Below are 22,703 nucleotides of genomic sequence, written 5' to 3'. Positions count from 1 at the left end.
GGTGGATCTTTGGGGAAATTGCTGTAAAATAAAATGAAAGATAGGATTGTGTTCGCAAACATAATAACTGACATTTTTCCCATTTTCCTTAAGCAGAAGCCCAGTCCCCTGTGGCTGAGGGAAGGGTCAGTGGGAGAGCGACAGCCCAGGCCCAGAGGTGGATCTGTAGCTTGCTATTCATCAAAGGACCCCGGTTCCCATTCTTCCTGCCGGTGCCTTTTGTCCCCTGGAGGGAGGTGAAAAGGAAGACTGCCCACCAACCTCCTCAGTCAGGATGCGGGCCTCCTCCCGCCCTGCCCACCCTGATCCTCAGGAACACAGTATTTCTCTTCTCCCCAAGCCTGCAGAAGCTCTCCGATGATCTGTAATTATCTCTTGAATATGCTCTGGCCAATGGCTCCTGCCCACACACCTGTGATGTCCTTCAGCACAGGTGGCCGGGGCCCTGGGTGTCTCCTGCCGTCCCCGGGAGCCCATCGCTGGCCGGGGTGGGGGAGACGCCAAGTCCCCACCGGAAGGGAGGTTTTCCAGGTCCTCTGGGCGGGAGACTGGAGAGAGGGTCTTCCTCCCCTTTCCAGGCCCACGGGGGTGTAACCCACGTCACACATCCGAGTTCTCCCCATTTCCCACGGTCTTCAGCAAACACCCCATTCTGCAATTCCAAGCAGGGAAGGGCTGCCGGGAGTAGCTTCCGGGATATTTTTAGTGTCCCTCTGTTTCCCTGGCTCTGGCTCACAAAAGGAAGAAATAGGTATACATAATTTCTTCCATGAAATCCAAGTGCCTTTCCAATTCTAGATCTCAGGACTTCCTCATAGGTGAAGGTGTCTCTGACCTTGGCACAGTGGCGGTCTATGGGACAGGGACACCCCGCAGGCCAGGGAGGTGCGCGGTCTGGCCAGGGAACCTGGCCCCGCCAGGAGGCATGTGCGTTCGGGCAACTGAACAGACTTGGCACTTACCTGATGAGGATGAGTGGAAAATGAAAGCGAGAAGATGCTGATACTAATGAGAAGAGCACGGCACTTATGAGCTTACTATGGAAAAGGGGCACAAGAATGGAATTCAGTGGGTAAGACCATGAGCAGATCCAGAGCCTGGGACACTCGTGGTATTCAAGGCAATCAGGTGAAGGAAGGAGGCAGAATGGTGACATGGAGACACCTGTGCAGGTGGGCGCACACGGCTTGGGCTTCCATCTGGAGGTCACACCCCTGATCCCTGCCAGCTGTGTGCCCTTGGGAAAGTGATTCTAATTCTCTATGACTCAGTTTTCTCATCTAAAAATAAGGACAATAGTTCCACCTCACCAAGTTGTACGGGCCACATATAGAAAGTGCTCAATCCAAGCCAGCACGTGGTAAATAATGACATTCTATAAAATCAGAGGGAACATCCACAGGGAAGACACTGACTGAGGCAGACCCTGCTCTAGGCTGTGGGAACAGAGACGTGGACTAGACAGCGTCCTCACCCTTAAGAAAGTGTAAGATTACTCAGGGAAGATGACAGATAATAAAATCACTGAGTAAATTCTGCAGGTTGTTAGGAAGGGACAAGTGGTATGGAGAAAGCAGCGGAGAGGGCTGTGGCCACAAAGGCCTCATGTGTACGGTGAGAGGTTCCCGGCACAGCACGTGACAAGGCCCTGTGGTGGGATCACAGGAGACGGATGCTGCAGCCGGTTTGTAGGACAATGACACTTAGCACTGACATAAACATCTTCCAAGTTATTACATAGAAGGCAACCTTTTCCTGGCTCCATGCTATCTCCTGGTAGGAGTTTACCGAAATGTATTCAACCAATCCCATACTGCTGGTTATAGACGCTGTGTCCCATTTCTGAACTGTTTTTAGATAGAGCAGAAATATAACATGTTAATAGTTAAAGCCAGTTACGACATAACCCAATTTTTGGAAATAAGTAAGAACACAGACAGATACACTGAAAAGGATATATCCCCCCAGACGAATACTTTACTGTTGGGAGTTTTGTTTCGTTTTTAGCAGAAAGCTTCTCTGCACTTTTAATTTTTCTAAATTACAATGTTTTATAATCAAGGAAAAATGCAAGTTGTTACTGCAAAAATCGAGGAAGGGAAATGGAAGTCAGCCCCTTGCTAGCAGGAAGAGGCGGGCCTTAAACAGGTGGCCCTAACACACCGGACACCAATGTCATATTGTGTCCCAGCCACACGTAACATCATATCCATTTGCCGGGAGCACTTTTACACAGTGCATTTATTACTGATGCTTCTAGAAAAAAGAATTTAAACATGAAAAAGAACATAATTAATGCAATTTTAAGGAAAAAAGGAATATTGTTTGAAAGGACAAATACGTTCTTTTTTAAAAAACAATCACCCAGGAACTTGTATTGCACTTTGGTTCACCGTATGGTGGGAGCCCACAGAGGAAAGGTGTGTGAGAGCCAGGCGCTGGCTCGGGTAATAACCCGGCCCTTGGCTGCCTTAGATGGTCTCACGTGATGGTACTTTTTCCAGAGCGTGTGGCCTGGGTGGATGTGCGGCTTCACCAATCTCATCTGGGGCCTGACCCGTGTCTGGCTGGCGCTGATTGATGGGGGCCTGATGTGCCCCCAGACTTCAATTTCCTCTGTACCCCACCATGAAGGCGTCCTGCCCAGAGACAGCGAGCCCTGCTCCTGGACACAGGCTTTCCAGACGTGCTGATGTCCAAGAAAAGCAAGTCAGAAGACGCCCAGGTGCTGTTTGGAGAGTGGAAGTGCTTGTTTTCCTTTTGCATTAATGCCATTTTTGATGTGAAATGAATGGAGGATCAACAGCTGTTGGAAAGTAGCGTTTCCAATCTCAGACAACCAAGCTTAAAATTGTGAAATGCAGGAAGCAACTGTGTTTTCTAACTATACTATACATAGGAAATATTTCTAGTGTAGTAATACTTATTCCAGTGATAATTTCAGAGTCCAGCTAGGAACGATTTACTGACAAATACGATGAGAAAACAGTGCCCACTGGAAAAGATAACCGACAGGGCTGTTACCGTGGTCAAATGCTGCAGAGAGCAACCCTCATATAAGACCTGAATTCTTCTGTTTTTGTTTTTAAATTTATTGATTTTTTTTAAAGTGAGAGTAAGGGGGGGGCGAGGGGGAGAGAAAGAGGGAGGGGAAGAGAGAGAGAAACATCGATTTGTTGTTCCACCTATTCATGCATTAATTGGTTGACTCCTGTACGTACCCTAACCAGGGATCAAACCTGGGTGCATTGGAGCAATACTCTAACTAACTGAGCTGCCCAGTCAGGGCTAGACCTGAATTTTTGAACTACAGCCAAATAGAAAGATCAGTGTGGGAAATGTATGACATACTTATCAATAATATTAAGCCCCCAAACTGTGTTTTAGATGTAATTATAATTGTTTTCTTGTAAATACGTGCACATTTTAAGAGACACTGAAATATACATGGAAACACTGCCATGCCACTGTAATAAGATTTTAAAGTCCCACGGCAGAAATAATGTCGCAATTAAAATAGCATTTATAACTAAATATGTTTAACTGTTTCTTCATATAAAAGAGTAAAATTTTAGGTCATTTAAAATAACCATCTGTTTCTCCATGATATAAAAATTTTAGTATCATTGTATAATTAATATTAATATCGCTTTTTGTTAATAATCTTATCTGTCAGATAGTAAAGCAAAGATGTAATGAAAGATATATTCATGGGAAGAAGTTTAAGGATGTAAAACCAAGGTAATATACAGACACTGATAGAGAAAATGCACAGAGCGTTTGAGGATAACTCTGACCAACCACTACAAAGCTGGCTGTCAGCTGTATCCATTCATTCTCTCTCTCTCTCTCTCTCTCTCTCTCTCTCTCTCTCTCTCTCTCTTACTTGCATTTCCAGAACCCCTCCTCCCCCACCCTCACTTCTATTCCTTTCTTCCTGGTACCTGAAAATGTTAAGTCGTTTAGGCCTTTCCCTTTCTGCATGTATTTATAAATTCTGTAATAGGAAGTGAGGAGAAAGTGTAAAGCAGTGGTTCTCAACCTTCTGGCCCTTTAAATACAGTTCCTCATGTTGTGACCCAACCATAAAATTCTTTTCGTTGCTACTTCATAACTGTAATGTTGCTACTGTTATGAATCGTAATGTAAATATCTGATATGCAGGATGGTCTTAGGCGACCCCTGTGAAAGGGTCATTCGACCGCCAAAGGGGTCGCGACCCACAGGATGAGAACCGCTGTTGTAAAGGCTCTGACAGTATGATTGACTTTTCTTAAGTAATTATTTGATTCCTATGTTGAGGACCTGAGCGAAGCACATGCCCTCCAGCCTCTGAGCTCTTACAGCATTTTATGGCCCAAATAGTGCCTGTCTTCTCTGGGGCCACTTCCAAGTATACCCAGGCACCACTGCCCGTGATAACATGCCTACTACACATGTTACAGTCTCAGCTGGGACAAAGCTTGGTAATTCACACATTCCAGCCAGTCTCGGTTTCAGAATGCAAACATGAGTGTCTGAGCCAGCGCTCACCCTCATTTCACTTGTCTCCGCCGGACAAAGTACCTATATTTCAACCTGTTTACGGATTGTCATTCCTCCTTCCCCTCTAGAGGCTGGGAACGCGGCCAGGGCCATGGGTGCCACACAGCAGGTGGTCCACATAGTTGTGGAAAAAATGAAATAAAATAACTGCTGGGAAATGCACCTAATTAGATCATCCCTATTGAACTTAGCACGGTTTTACTGACGACTCTGAAACGGGTTGAGATAATCTAAGGTAGGAAACTCAGTTTTAAACTCTAGTCATTATTTTAAACATGCTCAACATGCTTGTGATGGCCCCCTGTGGGTGCTGGAAGCTGTATCCATCCCAGTCCACATGCTTTGTCTCAGGGGCACCAAGTATGCTGGGAAACAGATCCTGGCGCACCACCAAAGCATTTTATTATAAAAAAGACTTAACCTGAAAAATGCAAAGAACTTTATCACTTAAAACGGCCCACCACGCCAGTCATCACCACGCAGCCCATTCCTCTTTAGGGAGGTTCTAGTGAAGACAGACAACACAGGGTAGTAGGGTAGAAAGTGGGGGCAGGGCGACCCCTTCTGATTGGGGAGGAGATGAGCAGGCGGACAGTGTAAGCCAGGTCTCCATGAAAGTGAGAAGAAGCCGAAACAGGTTTGGCTCAGTGGATGGAGCGTCGGCTTGCGGATTGAAGGGTCCCGGGCTCGATTCCTGTCAGGGGCATGTGCCTGGGTTGCGGGCACGTCCCCTGTGGGGGATGTGCAGGAGGCAGCTGATCGATGTTTCTCTCTCATCGATGTTTCTGACTCTCTATCTCTCTCCCTTCCTCTCTGTAAAAAATCAATAAAATATATTTTTTAAAAAATTATACAACATTTTTAAAAAAAAAAAAAGAGAGAAGAAAAGGAAGTCTGGGAAAGTGGGTAGAAGACCACAGAGCCGGAGCCGCCATCGCCTGGATCAGGGCTTCAGGACCTCGGCACTGCTGGCACTTGGGGCCGGATCACTCTTTGCTGGGAGGCGCCATCCTGCACTCTGTAGATTATTTAAAAGCCTCTCCGCCTTCTTCCCACAAGATTGTAGTAGCATGCCCCCTCCCCTCCCAGCTGTGATAATCCAAGAACATCTGAGATACCATCAAATGTCCTGGGGAAGGGGCATGTAGCCACTGGTCTAGATGAAGATACGGAGGGCCAGAGGGGCTGAGCGATGTGGTCCAGGTGTTACAGCAATTGGCAGCAGTATCCTTCTCCACCATCTGTTTAAAAGGATTTCTAGACTCTGCCAGGGAAAATGAGAATGGCTGGCCTTCAGGCATGAAACGCACTGCTCCCCGTTCTGATGTGGAGGGCAGCAGTTCCCCTGGTCAGCACCTGCTGCTAGAAATAGCTGATAGGAAGGAACTAAGGAGGCAAAGTACAAAGTACAAAGCCTGATTGGGAGGAAGAAAAACATACCCTTACCCCCTGCAGCCAGGTACCCCAGGAAGCTCCTGCTGTCTCCTTGGCGGCATGCGGAGAAAGGAAAGCAGGCTCTGAGCAGAGAAGGGGCCGGGGTCATCCCTTTAATTAGGCGACTAGCTGGCGAGGAACAGACGCCGCGGCTGAGACAGGGAGTGCCCAGCGCTGAGAGATGAGAGCCCACGGGCCCTTTAACACTGAGCTAAGCGGAAGGTTGATGACAAACCCCAGGGAGTGGGTTCTGAACGCGCCGGCCAAGATTTGGGGGGAACCGGTGATAAAGGAAAAGTTCAGGATAAGCGAGACGAGGGAAATGTCTATCTATATTATAGTTCCTTGAAAAGCAAGCTCTACAAAAAGGTAATCAAATTCTTAAAATACAGTGTTTTCGTGTTAAGTCTTCATTTCTTTTACGCAGAGCATAAAAGATAAACTTTGAAATCAGAAAGACCTGGGTTTGAATTCTAACTACTTATTAGGAGTGTGGTCTTAAGTTTCTCAGCCTCTTACCTCAGTGATCAACAGGGATAATGCTTCTCGGGAAATGAGAGTTAGAAGCCGAGCTCCTGCCACAGAGGCAGATAACAACAAAGGCAGTCCGTGTGGGGGTTCCTCTTTCCCCTCATTAAAACCCTCCTACATAGCAAGCCTCCTGGCGAGGGTCACACTACCACCACCTGCTGGTCACATACTAAAATTGCCAGCATACTATCCAAGGAGAAAAAAGCGCTCAAATGTAAAAGCAAAAACTGATGAACTGACAGCAGCCTGGGGACCCATAGCTGAAACACGTGCTGGCTCCATGGGGAGGGAGAAACAACAGTGAGTGCCAAAGTGGAAACCTGTGTTTCTAGCCTGTCATTAAAACAGCCACACAAAAGCATGCTCAGAGTGGGAAACAATATGTCAACGTTAGCAACAGCTCAAATGCTTCAGCGTCACAAACCATTGTCTGGTAACCACAGATTCTGACGGGAAGACACGAGATGAAAGGGTCAGGAGGAAATGCGTGTGAGCGCGCACACATCTTCCCTGGAGAGGAGCGAGATGGATACGGTTTTATACTTGATGCTGACAAGGCTGGACGAGGGCCAGGCGGAGGCGGGCTGCGTGAGAGTCACTTGAAGCAATGCGATATATTGGCGGTGATGGCCAGTCAGTGTGGAAGATGAACAGTTGGAATGAAGCAATCGGCGGAGGGGTGGAGCCAGCAGAACAACCTGCCAGTCAGGAGGCGGGGACGCCTGGCTGCCACGGCAACAGCAACAGTTGAGGCCCTGGGGCCAAGGCTGGTACTCACAGAGTCCCCCCCCCCCCCCCCCCCCATGGGGCCGCAGCGCAGGTGTGATGCATCTAACCGGCATTTTGCCTTGGAGCAGTGGTTCTCAACCTTGGCTGCACATTAGAATCACCTGGGAATCTTTTTAAAATCCCGATTTCTGGGCCTCATCCTCTGGAAATCAGGATTTTAAAAAGATTCCCAGGTGATTCTAATATGCAGCCAAGGTTGAGAAGCACTGCCTTGGAATGCTATGACAGCCAGGTGTGCTACAGATGACCCCAGGGGTGCCCTGCTGCACAAGCAAAGCTAACTCTGGGCTAGTGCTTCTAGAGAAAATCACCTACAGAAAAAGTGATTAATAATAAAAAAAAATCACACGCTCCCAATAAGATTCAAGAAAACCCTCAGCCAATAGCTGCTGCAGAGATAATTGCTCTGAACCTATCAATAAAGCTCAGCTGCCCCTCATTGACTGCAAACACCGATTTCTTTCACCCGGGATTATAAGTTGGTGTTCCCGGGCGCACTCCGGCCATTACGGTGATAAACAGTTTGAACCACAACAGGCTCTGACATGTAGATCAATTCCGGGTCCATAAAGAATCTGCACAAGGGGTTCCAGGACAGGAATTTACAGCCACCAGTTTTTATTCCCTCTCGCTGCAAAAATTACTTCTGTCAAACACTTAGGAGAGTGAGGAAAAATGTAAAAAAATTAATTTTTCATGGACTATGGGAACAGCCTTTTTCAATGCAGAAGCCCAAGATGAATATGTTTCTGCATTTAAAAAATTACGCCGAGCAGCACGCGGCGCTCGGTGGCGGGGGACCCCGTCCTCCGCGCTGCCTGCGAGCCCGCAGACGCCAATTTGAAACCCTGAACGGAGCTGTCTGGGTTTTCTCGGAGGGCAGATGCAGGTCTCATGTTAGCAACGCCAAATTACATCAGACATTTAATTTTAAACCTCAGGTACTTAAATGCAAAGCCTCACAACAGCAATAGTCATAAAGCAGTGCGGCGCACAGAGCCGATTCCTCCTTTCGTCCCCCCCTCGCTTACCCAGAGCCTCCTCTTTTGTGCTCTGCGCACTACAAAGTGATCGCCCTCATTATGAGCTGCTCACAGCTGCTTACAAGACAGACCCCCGGGGTACCTGAGCCTGAGTGGGGAGGACTTGGCAAAGTTCTCTGGAGCCAAAGTCTTAATTCAGTGTGGACCACGGAGCAGAGAAAAATGCATCCCAATGTTGTTATTATGATGATGTTTTACAATAGAAGCATATTCACTGATTCATGGGCATTTGAATTCAAAAGCTGCTTAGCTTCTCCTGTCCCTGCTGCTAGCACAGTGTAGGCTTTTTATGACTCCAACATCCAAACTGAAGACTAAGGGGAAAAAGATAAAAACGATTAAAAAATAAATAAAAAAAACAGAGAGAGAGAGAGGGTGGGGTTTGTATCAACTGCCACTTACAAAGGAAGAGCGTGGCAGAAAGCTCTCCGTCCTGCTTGTGTCTTTTGTGATTATTTTCCAAGCACGGAAGGGAGTGTTGGTGCCCAAGTTGAGGTCTTGCAGTCCATTCATAAATGCGTTTTCTTGAAGTCGTTCGTCAGATCCTGTGCCTGGACATTCATTAACAGTGGCTCAGGTCTGGCCCCTTGGCGACTCATGAAGGCAGGGACGGTGCCATCAGGAGGCCAGGACGATAGATACCCTCACCGCAGACAGACAGGGCTTCTCAACCCCCAGGTGGCCCGGAATCACCTATGGGGCTTGGTAACATGCTGTTCTGATCCAGTAAATCTTGGGGGAGCCTGGGACCCCGCTTTTCTAGTTAATTTCCAAGGGCTGCCTATGACCATTTGAAAAGCAGGATTTAGAGCAGGGGCGGGGAATGTCCGGCCCGCGTGCCATATAAGGCTCACAAAATCATTTGGTCTGGCCCTGCTAAGGCGCTAGGAGTGAGTTAATTGTTTGACCAAATAGAGCAGGCTAATTTTTAAGTCGGTAATTCTGTATGACCCATAAAAAATGTTATAAATATCCAAATGGCCCCTGGCAGAAGAAAGGTTCCCCACCCCTGATTGAGAGGGTGGTTCTCAAACCTTAGCAGGCAGCATCAGTGCACGGAGGGCTTGTTCCCACACAGGTCAGAGAGCCCCTCCCATTTTAAATTCAGTCTGGATGGGACCTAAGGACCTGCATTTCCAGTCTGTCGCCCAGGGGGCGCTGCTGCCGCCTGTCTAGGAAGCACACGGAGAGTTGCTCCGTGAGGTGGAGCTAAGGTCTGGAAAGAGGCCACCTGAATTTGCACCCCTGCCCTTATGCGGGTGTGACTTTGGACAAGTGATGCTGAATTCTTAGGTACCTATCTCCCCACCAGTAAAAGGAGCCTGCAGGTGTCTACTCCCTGAGGATCAAATGACATCATCCACAGGAAAGCCTCAATAATATTAGCTTCTATTACTACCACTGTGGTATCACTGGATTTTTCTATTTAAAATGTCAGCTGTCAGTTACAAGACGATGTTTGGGGCTCTCATTGCTCACCCCTCTCCTCTCGGCTCTCCTGCTGCTGTCCGGCTCACACTCTCATTTTACTGTAGCTCCTCGCTTCTCCCACCTCCTGGGGCCTCCGCTCCAAGTCTTTGTCCAAATTGCCTCAGTGCTTATAATAACTTCCTCCTGTGGCTTTGCACAAAAAAGCCCGCCTGGTTCTTGAAGCTTCGCTCAAGTTTGATGCTCTTTGGTTAGTTTTCCTTGATTAACTCTACCGGCACCATTTCAACAGGCTTCCTCTCAAGTTCCCCATCCACATCCCACAGCAGGCTGGTACCAGGCACAGACTTGGGTTTCTCATCTCCTTGCTCCCTAACATTGGGGAGCCTAACTAGTCTTTAGCAAACATACTACATGAATTAAGAAAGGTGACCCCAGGGCATTAATATATGAGAGATCACTCTGCAAATTAGAAACAGCATTCTTACACAGGTGACCTTGCTCTCCTACAGGTGTTTTATAAATACGTGTGCGAACAACTTCTGTGGGAAGAAACTTCCAACCACACCAAGGTCAGGAAATAGCGTCCTTTCAGGGTTTGGTGGCACAGCCCATGGCACATAGGTGCAGCCAGGCACAGAGCTATGAAGGCGAGGGACGCAAGCCAGTGAGCCTTTGTCCAGGAAAGAACTGTGCGGAAGCCCAAATAGATTGGATTTTAGATTAATGTGCTGCTTCCAACATCTTTTCTATAAAAATATTCTGAATGTAGGGAAGGCAAAGATTGGGGGTGATGCCCTTTTTTAGAAATTTGTTTTTCTAACCTTCCTTCTTCCCAATGGGGAATAACTGTAAGAATAAGACTTCTGTGGTATTTCTGGATTTTTTTTCTGTGATTCCCACAGCACCTAGGGGGCAGAACCTAAAACTGTCCCTCTACAACCAGGCAGTGTTGGTGACTAGAAGGCGGGGTTGGGGGGGGGGGGGGACATGGGTTAAGAGTTCCTCCCACCCTCCAAGGTGCAAGCCACCTCCACGGAAGGTGGTGACAGCATAACCCCAATCAGCTAGTAATACTAACACTAAATGAAAAAAATCAATGCATTTTCCAAGTATCTGATAATTCAATAATTAAATCCGTGAGCTGCCTGCTCCTTTTAGGATAAGTAACACCTATAACAATAGAAGATGCTCAGTACGGAAGACGCAAACAGGTGTTGTGCTGCGCACCTCGCAACAACGCAAAGGGGGGAAGGACCCCCAGGCCGCAGTGTGAATGCAGAGGCTCACGGAGGTGAGGGGCCTCCCCCCCAGGCCGCAGTGTGAATGCAGAGGCTCACGGAGGTGAGGGGCCTCCCTCGGCCTCCTGGGTGGCAGGTGGGGCAATGACAGTGGCGCTGATGTGTGACACAGGAAGGCCCCCAGGCCTCTCGGGCAGGTGATGGCTGGGAATGCAAGTGCCCCATCACAAGGGAGTCATTTACAATGAGGAGGATCCTGCGCATCAGGGCTCTCAAGGGACAGTCATGATCTCAGACGAAAGCAGAGAGCTTGGAAGAGCCCCTTCGCAGGGTGAAGGCCACCCCTGTCCTCTCCTGCAGCGCCAGAGCTGGGTGCTGGCTCAGGGACGTTCCACTCCAAAACCAAGCCGCCGCCTGTCCAGGCCCTCCCTGCCACGGCCTCCCGGGAGCGGCCTTTACGGACTCCCCATGTCCTCCTTGCTGGATCCGGGGACGTCTTCCTTTAAGGCCTGGTGTGGACTCACCAGAATATGGATGGTGTTTACCTGCAGCAGCAGCTGGTGGGTCTACAGGGAAGACCTGACGCAGAATCTTTTAATTAGAACAAATTATGCTAAAATTACTCGAAAGCCCTGTCTGATAGATGACATACAACGGTGGGAATTCCTTAAACACCAGTGAGCAGGCCACAGGCAAAATGCCACAGGCAGAGCGGATGCAGGAAGCCAGCAGCCCGACGCTGCAGGACTTGATTGGCGCACACCCATCAGGGCAGTGCATGTGTTTCCCAAATAGCTGGGCCCACAGAAAAGGGGGAGACGCTCCAAGATTTCCAGGATGCACTGGGAATATTGGAGAATGACTTGTGCATTTTCCTTTGATGGAAACCTCCCTAAACATACAAAAGGAGCACTGATGGAGGGAGCCGAGTGCAGAAAGTGAGATCCAGGGCATGAAGTCTGCCGTTATCTCTCAGCTCTGCCGTCACGTGAGCCTCAGTAAGCTGCTTGCCCTGTCTGCCTGCGGCCTCATTTTCCCAATCTGTCAAGTGGATATGAACAGCTACACCTCCCTGAATCAAAGAGGAACAAATGAGCTGAATGGGCAACACAGCCCATCAAGGAAGACTAGACGTGCGGGGCCGACATGTTGCCCCACGTGCTGCTACAGAGCGGAATGCGGAGAGCTCAGGGCACCGAGTCCAGCCCCTGGCCTACAACCGAGGGCCGTGAGGTGGCCGCGGGTCCGTGGGGCCGCGTCCTCTCTTACCACTGCTGATGGCCGAGTTTGCAATGACCGTAGCCTCACTCCACTGGTCGGCACTGGAGACAGAGTAGGACCGCTGCTGCATGCCGTCCGGTCGGCTGTTGAAGGAGCCCAGGCTGATGCCGCTGGCCATCTGAGACCCAGATGCACTAGTGACATTCCCTAGGAATAAACAAGTCGGGTGAACACGCTGTGGACTGCAGACCCAGAAGCCAGCTCCAGTTAGTCTAAGGGGCCTGCGCACCTGCGCACAGTGGGCCCTGGCGATGAGAGAGCTGTCGTCCTGCTTACGTGGAGGCGGAAGCTTCACACAAAACAGTATGTATTCAGAGGAACGAGAGGGTGCAGTGAGTCTTGGGTGCTTGGCAAAGCATGGTGAGGGGCTAATGCCTCAGATGACTGCGCCCGAAACAATCCCACACAAAGACACCCGGCACAACCGTCTCTAGATGGAGCCCAGGTGCAGACAGGCGACCTCCTTTAGGAAAAAGCCAGCAAGGAGGGCCCTACAGGAGCTGCCGTGTGGTAATGACCGCCAAACGGGAGTCAGTTTTGGTGCCAGAGAATTGTGTCCACAGTGAAGATATACTTGACAATCAACACAAACCAAAGTTCCTGGATGCATGTGCAAGGAAACCAGGCGAGTTTACCCTTGACCTTGAAAAGACGAGTCAGAGGAAAAACAACCTTAGCCGCTCCATGGCGCACATGGAGGGTGATGAGAAAGTTTCCATTATAACTTAGGGATCTGCATTAGTTGCTCCACTTCAAAATGAATCACTTTCTGGTGACCCTACTTTTAGGTTCCATGCCTTTCTCTACCACCCCACCGACCACACCTTGCTGCTAGTGAGCTTGTTAGCTCTATGTGTAGAGCTTCAAAGGATTGGGTTTCTTTTTTACATTTTCCTCCAATTGTTTTATTTTTTTAAAATATTTTTATTAGATTTATTGGGGTGACATTGGTTAATAGGATCATATAGGTTTCAAGTGTACATTTCTATGATACAAGATCTGGATATTGCACTGTGTACCCACCCCCATCCTCCAACTGTTTTACTTTAGAACCAATTAAGTTTTAAATTGTTTTGAAAAAACAACAAAACCTCCTGAATGAAAAGGTGTGGTTTGGGCCTTCTCTTCCCCTGGGGGGTGCTGATCCCCACACCCACTAATCAGAGTTGATTTTGGGAAGAGGCTCCTCCCAAACCCCTCCTGGGGCCCCCAGACCCCTTCCATTTCCACAGACTTCCTTGCAGACCAAGGCGTCAGGACACTGCTAACATTGTTAGAGTGGATGAGAGTTAAATCAAAAGGTAGCAAAGAGAACTGGGAAAACAACAATGAGAGGGTACACACAAGCCGGGACCCACTGCTAAGCCAGTCCCTGAGCTCGGACTGTCACCCACCACTAAGCCACTGTAATGATACAGAAATATAACTGTTAAACTGAAAATAGAAAAGTATAAGGGGAAAGAAATAGTTTCTGCCTTCAATATACAGTTTGGAGACACACAACCAGGTACTTGTCTATAAATGTAAATACATAGAGACATGTTTTAAATTGGAGGGAAACCAGTGATCCATAGAGGGGCACGTGATGAGGTGAAGCCGTCGTGCTGGCCCAGGGAGGCCCGGGCAGCACCCCACCCAGGGAGGCAGTCGCGGGCCAGCAGGCACACTTTGAGGCATTTCTACCAACTTGAGAAATCCATCAGTCAAACCAACTACCCCCAATGTTTCGTGAATATTTTAACCAACTACCCCCAATGTTTTGTGAATATTTTAATTTTTTTAAAATAGATTTTTATTGATTTCAGAGACGGAGAGGGAGAAAGAGATAGAAACATCAACGATGAGGGAGAATCACAGAGCAGCTGCCTCCTGCACATTCCACACTGGGGATCAAGCCTGCAACCCGGGCATGTGCCCTGACTGGGAATCGAACTCTGACCTCCTGGTTCATGGGTTGACATTCAACCACTGAGCCACAATGGCCAGGCATGTGAATATTTTAAAAACTATACAGACTTAAAATCTAAATGTAGTATTTCATGTCAGAATTTCTGATGCTTATTTTTACACACACACACACACACACACACGCACACGCACACGCACGCGCGCACGCGCCCAGCAAAGGCTCATGGGTAATTTCATTTCTGTTCCTGAATGAAGGTTACTAATTACCTGGTCAAGTAACACTGCCATCAATTCGTTTTTTAAATCTAGATGCATGTGGCAATGCTGACCTGTCTATACCACCCAGGGAGTTTTCACTTCTGAGCACCGAAGGGAGATGCTACATCTAAAACCACATTATTCTCTAAGCTCCCTAGGGCTACCATGTTCCTCGAATGGGAAGTCGTTGCCCATGAATAGTTATTAGCTAAGCGGAGGAGCTGGAGTTCCCATTGGTGAAAGAGGCCCATGACTTGCCTGACTTCCTGAGAGCGAAAGGTTTCAAGATCAAGACCACCTGAACACAGTGGTGCCTAAATGCAGTTCTAAATGCCGCCAGGTTCTCCCTGTGCTGCAGGCGGCCGCCATGCTGGGCCAGGCGGAACAGCTGGGGGTCTAGAACCCACGTGGCTGTCAACAGTCAATAAAGAATGGAAGCTTCAAATTGACCAGTTAAATGGAATTCTGACCCCTGGTTAGTGAGAAGTGCGTTTAACAAAAGACCTGAGCTCTTGCTATCCAGCCACACTAGCATCACAAGTACGGAGGGTCAGCAGGGCTGGCGTCACAGACCAAAACACCGGTAGGATTGCAAGCTGGGAACGGCCTGGCCCAAATCGATGCCGATCGTGTCCCACTATAAAGAGCAAGGTTTCCTGACCGCAGGTCCTCTCCTCTCCTGCGAAGTAACTGCTGAGTGTGCCGACGTCACCCCTGGGGGAACATGGCAATGCGGATTCTCTGGCCACTGCTACTGCTGCCAGGAACTGTCACCTGTCCTTACCCAGGAGTCTCAGAGTCCCAGAAACTGGCAGGCAGGCAGCTCCCCTGCAAGGAGGGTAAGTCAGACCTCACCGTACTTGCCACCTCCTCACAGTGACCTCCTGGACTCCCTTGTCTCACCTCGTTGAACCCCTGCTGGACGGGCACAATGAAGGAGACAGAGTCCCGTTCTTACGGAAGCTACATTTAGTCCAGTAGAAAGTACCAGACAAGTCTGCATGTGGCCAAAATGCCAGGTGAGGACCACAGGAGCCGTGAGAAGGTGTGAGCAGCAGGGAATCATGCCTGCTGGACAGCTCAGGAAAGACTCGTGGATCCCTCTAGACTTTGGAATTGGCCCACCCTATACAGAACAGTATGGAAAGAGGGGACGCTACATTACCCCAGGACAACCCCACTGCTCTCCTAGCTGACTCAACTGATGGGAGGCCTTCACAGAACAGCCCATGTTTCTCTCTCAAGAGTCTTATTTATTTATGCATTTATTTATTCACCCTCACCTGAGGATGTATTTTAAAGTGGAGGAGGAAGGGAGGGAGAGAGAGACAGAGAGACAAAGATAGAGAGACATCAATGAGAGAAAGATTGGTCAACTGCCTCCCGTATGTGCCCTGACCAGGGATCAAATCTGCAACCCTAGGTATGTGAATTAAGCCAGCAAGCTTTTTGGTGTAAGGGATGACGCTCCAACAAACTGAGCCACTGGGCCAGGACTCAAGATTCCTCTTTTTATTTCATATCCTTCAAACTAAAACCATACAGACATGCATAAACACATCCACCAGAGAACACGTACAAGAATGTTCACAGTGGTATTTAATGGCTGAAATGTCCATCCACCACCGATACCTCTTAGTGTATCCATACGATGGAGTGTTACACCCAGCAAGAATGGACTAACCATGACACGGGCCACAAAGGACCAGAGAGGATGTGGAGCAAAAGAAGACAAGTAAGAGAGCACCAACTGCTATGCTCCCATCCAACGGTTCCAGATCAGCAAGCAAAGCTCATCTGCAGAGTGAGAAATCAGAGGGCCATCACCCTCGAGTGTGTGTGTTCGGGGGGAGGTGTGGGCAGCGGCAGGAGGTGGTCCACAGGGGCTTCCTGAGCTGTTGGCCACCTGCTGCTTTCTGATCTGTGGGCTGGTCACCTGTATACTTACTTAGCTATAACTTAGGATTTTGCACTTTCTTTGTGTACATTATATCAATAACATTTAACACCCCCCTCACCCCGCCAAAAAAAGAAATAAAACAAAACACCACAAGATCACCTGAATGGCTTGTGAATTCAGAGGTTAGGTCAGGAAGTATGAGATGTTGAGTCATGTCGGGCGGAGATAGTTTCTCCCAAGAATGGCCCAGCCCTACAAAGTCTGAGACACTGGTGTCCATAGGAAGCAGATCACAACGGGTCCTCTTTGGTATTGTCTCAATATGTCTCCCTCCCCCCCCCCCCCCACAACGCCCCATATCGATCTGTGTTACTGTGATACACAGGCCGACTTCCTGGCCCATTCCTGAGCTCAGCAACAGTGTCTCCTCAGATACCCCATGGAGCTGGGGCTGCTGGCCGGATTCGCAGGGGGCAGCCCAATTACCATGCTAATCCCAGCCCAGGGCCATCCCCTTGATGTGGGCGTGTGTGTGCGCGCACTGGGCCGCCCTGATTAGCCGCTTCCTTCTGTCAAAAGCCCCAGATTCTTCCCAAAGAATACTTTTAGCTTTCCGCATAGCCCTGAAGTGTACGAGTTGATTTGAAAAGGTACTTACCTCCACCATATGCTATTTTTCTTTAAACAATTTGCATTTCAAAGTGAATACGGCATTTATATCTGAATGCACATCAGTGTGTTGCCCGAACTGATCTCAAAGGAGCATGAAGAAGATGCTGGTTTTCTATTGAGCAAGAATGTTTTCATCCACCAAATGACATCAAAGCCAGTGTTCCTCTTTTAAGCGATAGGATTATTATATTAAAAATAGCCTGTTCAGACTTAAAAAAAAAAAAAAAGGACTCTGAAATAGGCTTTTCATAGCATTCAAGTAAAGGCTCATCAACAATCATTTCTTTTAAAATACAACACTTTGCTTAATGCCCCGTCTGATTTGGGTCCATCTTCACAAACCAGACATGACCTTGAACTAGGAAACAATACCTGGCATTTGACTTATTGCCTGAAAAAGATCAGTGAGTCTCGGCGATAGGTGATACTGAAGTTCATGTACATTGAGATACTCGGGGAGAAAAACCCACTGAGGACTCTAAGGGCAAGTGAGTGTAAAACAAGCATTTATTTCCACTGTGGAGCTTTAATTTAAAAAATCATAACTACAGGACTATGATGGATAGACACTCCCTTCTCCCCTCGGAGGCCTCACCCCTAGGAACATACGGAGATGACTGCTTTTGTAGGTCCATGCCCAGTCCCACGTAGCTTCCAATGCTGTACAAGCTCAGAGTGTGAGGTTAGCTTGCAAACCTACATTCGCGCCACGCCCTGCTCTGCACGAAACCGGGAAACCAGGCTTGCCGGAATCAGGACTGGATGGCGTAGACCTCTCTACCGGACATCACTGCTAACTAGGCCTTCACCATCTGTCCCATCCTCTAATTATGACCCCAAAAGAATATGATTCACAGCACTACCATAAAAAGTGAGATCCAAATGAATTAAGTGCCCTGAGCAGGGCCCACTGGCCTCACTGTTTGCCCTGGAAATCGGCCTCCCTCCTGGCCACCAGGACTCCAGGCCAGGAGGACTGTGTCCCGGGACACATTCAGTATCTCTTCTTAAAGACGTAGGCATCCAGGACTCTGCCTTATGTGGTACTTGTTTTGTAAAAGTGCCCTTCAACACGTCTACTGAAGTAGAAATCTTGTGTTTCTCAGACTACAATGCATTTTTTTTTGGTAAAACATTTTCCACAGCATGTTTACCAGAGAAAAAAGGGATGTACAGATTCAAGACGCAGTTGTAAGGGGAAATGTAATTACTACCAAATACAATACGGCGGCCAGGCTTAGAATTAAAATCCTGGAACTAGACAGTGCACTGTTATTTCCTGAAATGTGGAAACAGTTCTTTTATTCTGATTTCTCCCTATTCTAATTATGATGCCAACGGGGAAAAATGGGAGTCTTTTGTCATATAAATTTCTTAAAGGTTATCTTACAAAATGATACAGATATAAAAGTAATGAGATAGAAGTCTACAAAAATTCCATCTAATAGGTTGTCTCTATATTAAACAGAGCATTCATTTTTCTTATGACTATGGAAAAGATGTGATTTTATATTATACTTCGTTTAAAAAATTTTCAAAAAAATTTTTAGAGAGTGGTAGAAAGGGAGGAGGCAGAGAGAAACACTGATGTTTGAGAGACACATTGATTAGTTGCCTCCAGCACCCACCCCAACCAGGGCCAGCTATCCAACCTGCAGCCCAGGTATGTGCCCTTGACTGAGACCCTCTGGTGCATGGGCCAACACTCTAACCACTGAGCCCACCAGCAAGGGCTATATTATACTTCTTTGATATTTTCCATTTCCTTCCATTTTCCACGTTGTTCCATTATCATCATAATAAATTTAAATAGTATAGAACATCTTACTGATTAAATGTAGATAATTTATATTGCTGTTTGTTTTTTTTCTTCTGGATAGTTTTGGTTGTTTCCAGTGCCTCGTTATTATAAACAATACTGCAAAGGACATCTTCTACTTTCAGATATTTTTCTTAGGATAGAATCCTAGAAGAGTTATTATTGGGTCAAACAGCATTAGCATCTTTCTGACTCATGATATATGCTTCTAATTAATTTTCTTAATGCCCAGTGGACTAAAAAAGATGGAACTTGGCATCTGAAAAACAGTTCAGTTCATAATTTGTAAAATGGAAAATAATAACAATGAAATGGTGATAATAATATGCCCATGTAGTTGGTGTAAGGCTTCAATTACATAAACTACCCTGTAAACTGCAAAGGCTCTGCAGGTATTCATGGTTTTTAATTTTACCAACAGTGAGTTTTCCTTTTCTCTTTAGTCTATTTTTTAGTAAAAGTTGAAAAGGGTGATGTTGCTAATTTTGTTTGACTTTACAATCTAAAGAAGTCTGTTTTATGTATGTTTTTCTCGCGAAGGTGTTTCTTGGTGTGTAAGCTGCTCGTGTTGTTTGCCTCACGTCTGTGTTTTAGTCTTGTAGTCATCCTCACTTTGTGTGAGCCCAAACATTCGCCACCCAGTGGCATTTCTGAACATCTATGGTACAGGGTCAGCTCAGCAACACTTCTGAGTACTTAGGTACAATCCATTTCTTGGTATGGGTTGCAAGGATGAATTTGTGTGCAATACAGTAATAATAAGGTATGACAACATTACACAAAAGGAGGATAAAACTAAGGATTTTCTTTTAAGCAATAAAACACGATTACGGCATTCAAGTAATAATGTCTAATAGAACAAAGTCCAAGGAGCCCAGACCTTGTCCTCTAGACTCCTATTTGGTTATATACCCCCAACAAATCAATTCAATTATTTAGTTTTGCCATGCATGATCATTTTATCTTTAAAACACTGTCCGTCCTTTATTATGACAAATGCAATAGGTGTGTTTTGCACAAAATTCATTTTTATTTGACGGCACTGTTTTGAGGGGAGCTTTGCTGGCTCCTACTGAATTATCTAATCCCTTTGAGGGAGGAAGCCAAGGTGGTCACAGGGCCCCTCCCTCCGAAGAGCTCGCTTCAACTTCTCTCTCCCAATCCTTATGGAATCATCTCTTGGGAGCAGGTACAGAAGTCATGTAGGGTGAGAGCACCGAGGAACGCCTGCGTCCATAGTGAGGACGTGAAGGCGGGCTTCATGTGTGTGGGTCGGGATGCGCTGGGGTGTGAGCTCTCACTAGCTGTTCCCCAGAAAGATGGACTTCCTCTGTGGGCGGGTAATGGCAAAGCACTGGGCACAAGGCCTGCGATAGCAGAATGCCACGACTGCTCTCCTCCATCAATTCTCCTACTGATGTGGGTACGGGAGTGAAGCAAGCAGACCAATCACAGACTTGACTCCATGCAGAAGGGCTTTCCCAGGGCGCAGGTTCCAGCCGAGCCCGGCCAGCGGTTGGATACCTCCCTGAGGCGGCTGGGACTATTCCCACAGCCCCATCTCAGTGCCCACCTCTCCTGTGGCTGCTCTTCCCACGCTGCCCATGAAGCATGATGCCAACACCTGAAACACTATTTCTTCACCAAACATACTATTCTGTTTTTTGTGTTAATCCTTACCTGAGAATATTTTTACCATTGCTTTTCAGAGAGAATGGGAGGGAAGGGGGGAAGGGGAGAGAGAGAAAGCGAGAGAGAGTGAAACATCGATGTGAGAGAGACACATCGACTGCTTCCCGCACACGCCTCAACAAGGGAGGCAGGAAGCGAACCCGAAACCCAGGGACATGCCCTTGACTGGGAATCAAACCCTCTGGTGTGTGGGCCAATGCTCTAACCACTTAGCAGAGCCAAACATATATTCAGGGCCAAACATACATTTTTTGAAAGGGAAAAAGAAGTTTCTGAAGCAATTTTCACTGACTTAAAGGGACTCTGTTCTCACAGAGATGCATACAGCTCAGTATCTAACACCCCTCTTATGCATTTAATTGGAATCACTAAGGATCAAGGTGCTCTTGTCAGTTCTTTCAGCGAAGAACACTCCTTTAGCGTTTCCTTAACCTGGACAGTGTGGTTTTGATTTGTGCCGGCACTGTGTCCGGCGATGCTGACCACAGAAGGTGCAACGGAGGGGCTGCTGTCTGAACGGAGGCAAACGGCACTCATCCTCAGCGTCTATCCCTTACGTCGAACTGGATACAAATATTAACTTAATTAAAAAATAATTGCTGGGTCACAAAACTGGGAGAGGATAACAAAGAAAGAGAAATAATGGTCTATGCCTCAAAGAGCTTACAATTTAATGATGGGAGCAATATAAAACAAATTTGCCTAAATCTCAGTGGGAGAGATGTAGCAGCAGAAATAGCTGACCGTAAGATTGCATTTGTCGTAAAAGCTGAAGACGCTGCGACTCCGCAGCTGAATTTCAGATGAACCTAACTTCCTGAAATTTCAGTCCAAGAGAAACCTCACAAAACATTTATTTTCTCTGCCCAAAATAAAAACTTTTTAAATAGCCACTGACACCTACTCCAATAAAACCTGGTTTATGAAAGCAGATTACCATCATATGATACTGATTTTTGGATTATTTTGCAGCCAAATAATTCACCACCAGGAAGGCTTTCCTTTGCAAGCGTGCCACCAAGCTGCTAGAAAAGCATTTAGCAAACACACCCGCTTTATACATCAGAGGATTCAATGTTGTAAACAAAGTCCCCATTGTGGGAAATTAACGGGGGGCCGGGCAGAAACGGGGCGAGGGGCCAGGTTCTGAGGTTCTAACGAGCGAGAGGCATGGGCCTCCACAAACCAGGAGACACACGGGGACATGCACAGCCCATCGGTACACGGAACAGACTCCGGAGTTATTAAAATGTTTTCTAGACCATTTGAAACTAAACAAAGAAAAACTTTGTTTCTATGAGACAACCACAGATCGGGTTTGGATGTTGCGTTATTTTTTTTTTTTAATAGCTATTACCACTGTAACAGCAGCTTAGCGACGCGGCGTCTGCAGTGTGAGCAGTTTTGATAAACAGCCTCTGCGGGCCACACAACGGGGATAATGTATCCTTAAGTACCGCCAATGAGCTGCCATTCTGCACAGCCAATTACTTCTGTGCGTCTGTCACTCAAAGGAAAAATGACTGAGCCCATTAGATGAAACCTTTGTCACTGTTCCTAATGCACTCTTAGGCCTCATTAATCTCCGGGAGCAGCAACAGAGCCGCCGGTGCCTCATCGCCTCCCCCGAACAGGCCCACGTGAAGCCTCTCATCTCTCCCCCAAGTGCACCGCGTTAATCAAGCTCTCCTTATTACCCAGTCCCTGTCACGGCGGAGAGCGCGCTCCCTCTTAAATGCTCTCATTATGACCCATCTTTAGAGCCGGCTAAGTGGAAAAAAAGAGAGAGGGAGAGAGGGAGAAAGAGGACGGGAGAGAAAGAGGAGAGGAAAAAGCAAGTCCGAGCGCATTAATATTCATGACAATAATTAGTATTCTAGGTCACTGAATATTCATGCTATTAGTTTGGTTTTTTATGGGTTTGCTGGATGTCCTGATTACTGAAGTGTGGAGGAAAACAGCATGGTTGAGACTTTAGATGTCAACGGCAGTTCAATACTCAAAACACATCGAGATCCCGCCCCCACCCCTGCAAACGCAGCCTCAGCCCTCCTGAAGGCTGTACCGTTCTGAAACCACTGGGGGCCTGAAGCGGGGAGAGGTGGGGAAGGAGGAAAGGTTTCCTGTGACAAAGCGTCCATCTGGTTAGGATAAACACACAG

At 47.4% G+C, this 22,703-nt stretch overlaps 1 protein-coding gene across 9 annotated transcripts in view; it reads right to left on the bottom strand.

Annotated features, from left to right (window-relative positions):
• The window catches only part of AGAP1 (ArfGAP with GTPase domain, ankyrin repeat and PH domain 1), a 409,239-nt gene that overhangs the window by 106,895 nt on the left and 279,641 nt on the right, over window positions 1–22,703 (bottom strand). For 7 of the 9 annotated variants that reach the window (XM_059703631.1, XM_059703632.1, XM_059703634.1 and 4 more), the window contains one exon: window positions 12,281–12,439. The exons of the other annotated variants lie outside the window; for them this stretch is intronic. In XM_059703631.1, the coding sequence (XP_059559614.1) occupies window positions 12,281–12,439 (159 nt within the window). The remainder of the gene's footprint in view (window positions 1–12,280; window positions 12,440–22,703) is intronic. 9 annotated transcript variants of the gene reach the window in all.

This window comes from Myotis daubentonii, chromosome 7 (assembly GCF_963259705.1).
Source record: "Myotis daubentonii chromosome 7, mMyoDau2.1, whole genome shotgun sequence".
NCBI lineage: Eukaryota > Metazoa > Chordata > Mammalia > Chiroptera > Vespertilionidae > Myotis > Myotis daubentonii.
This window is presented reverse-complemented; position numbering and strand designations above follow the sequence as displayed.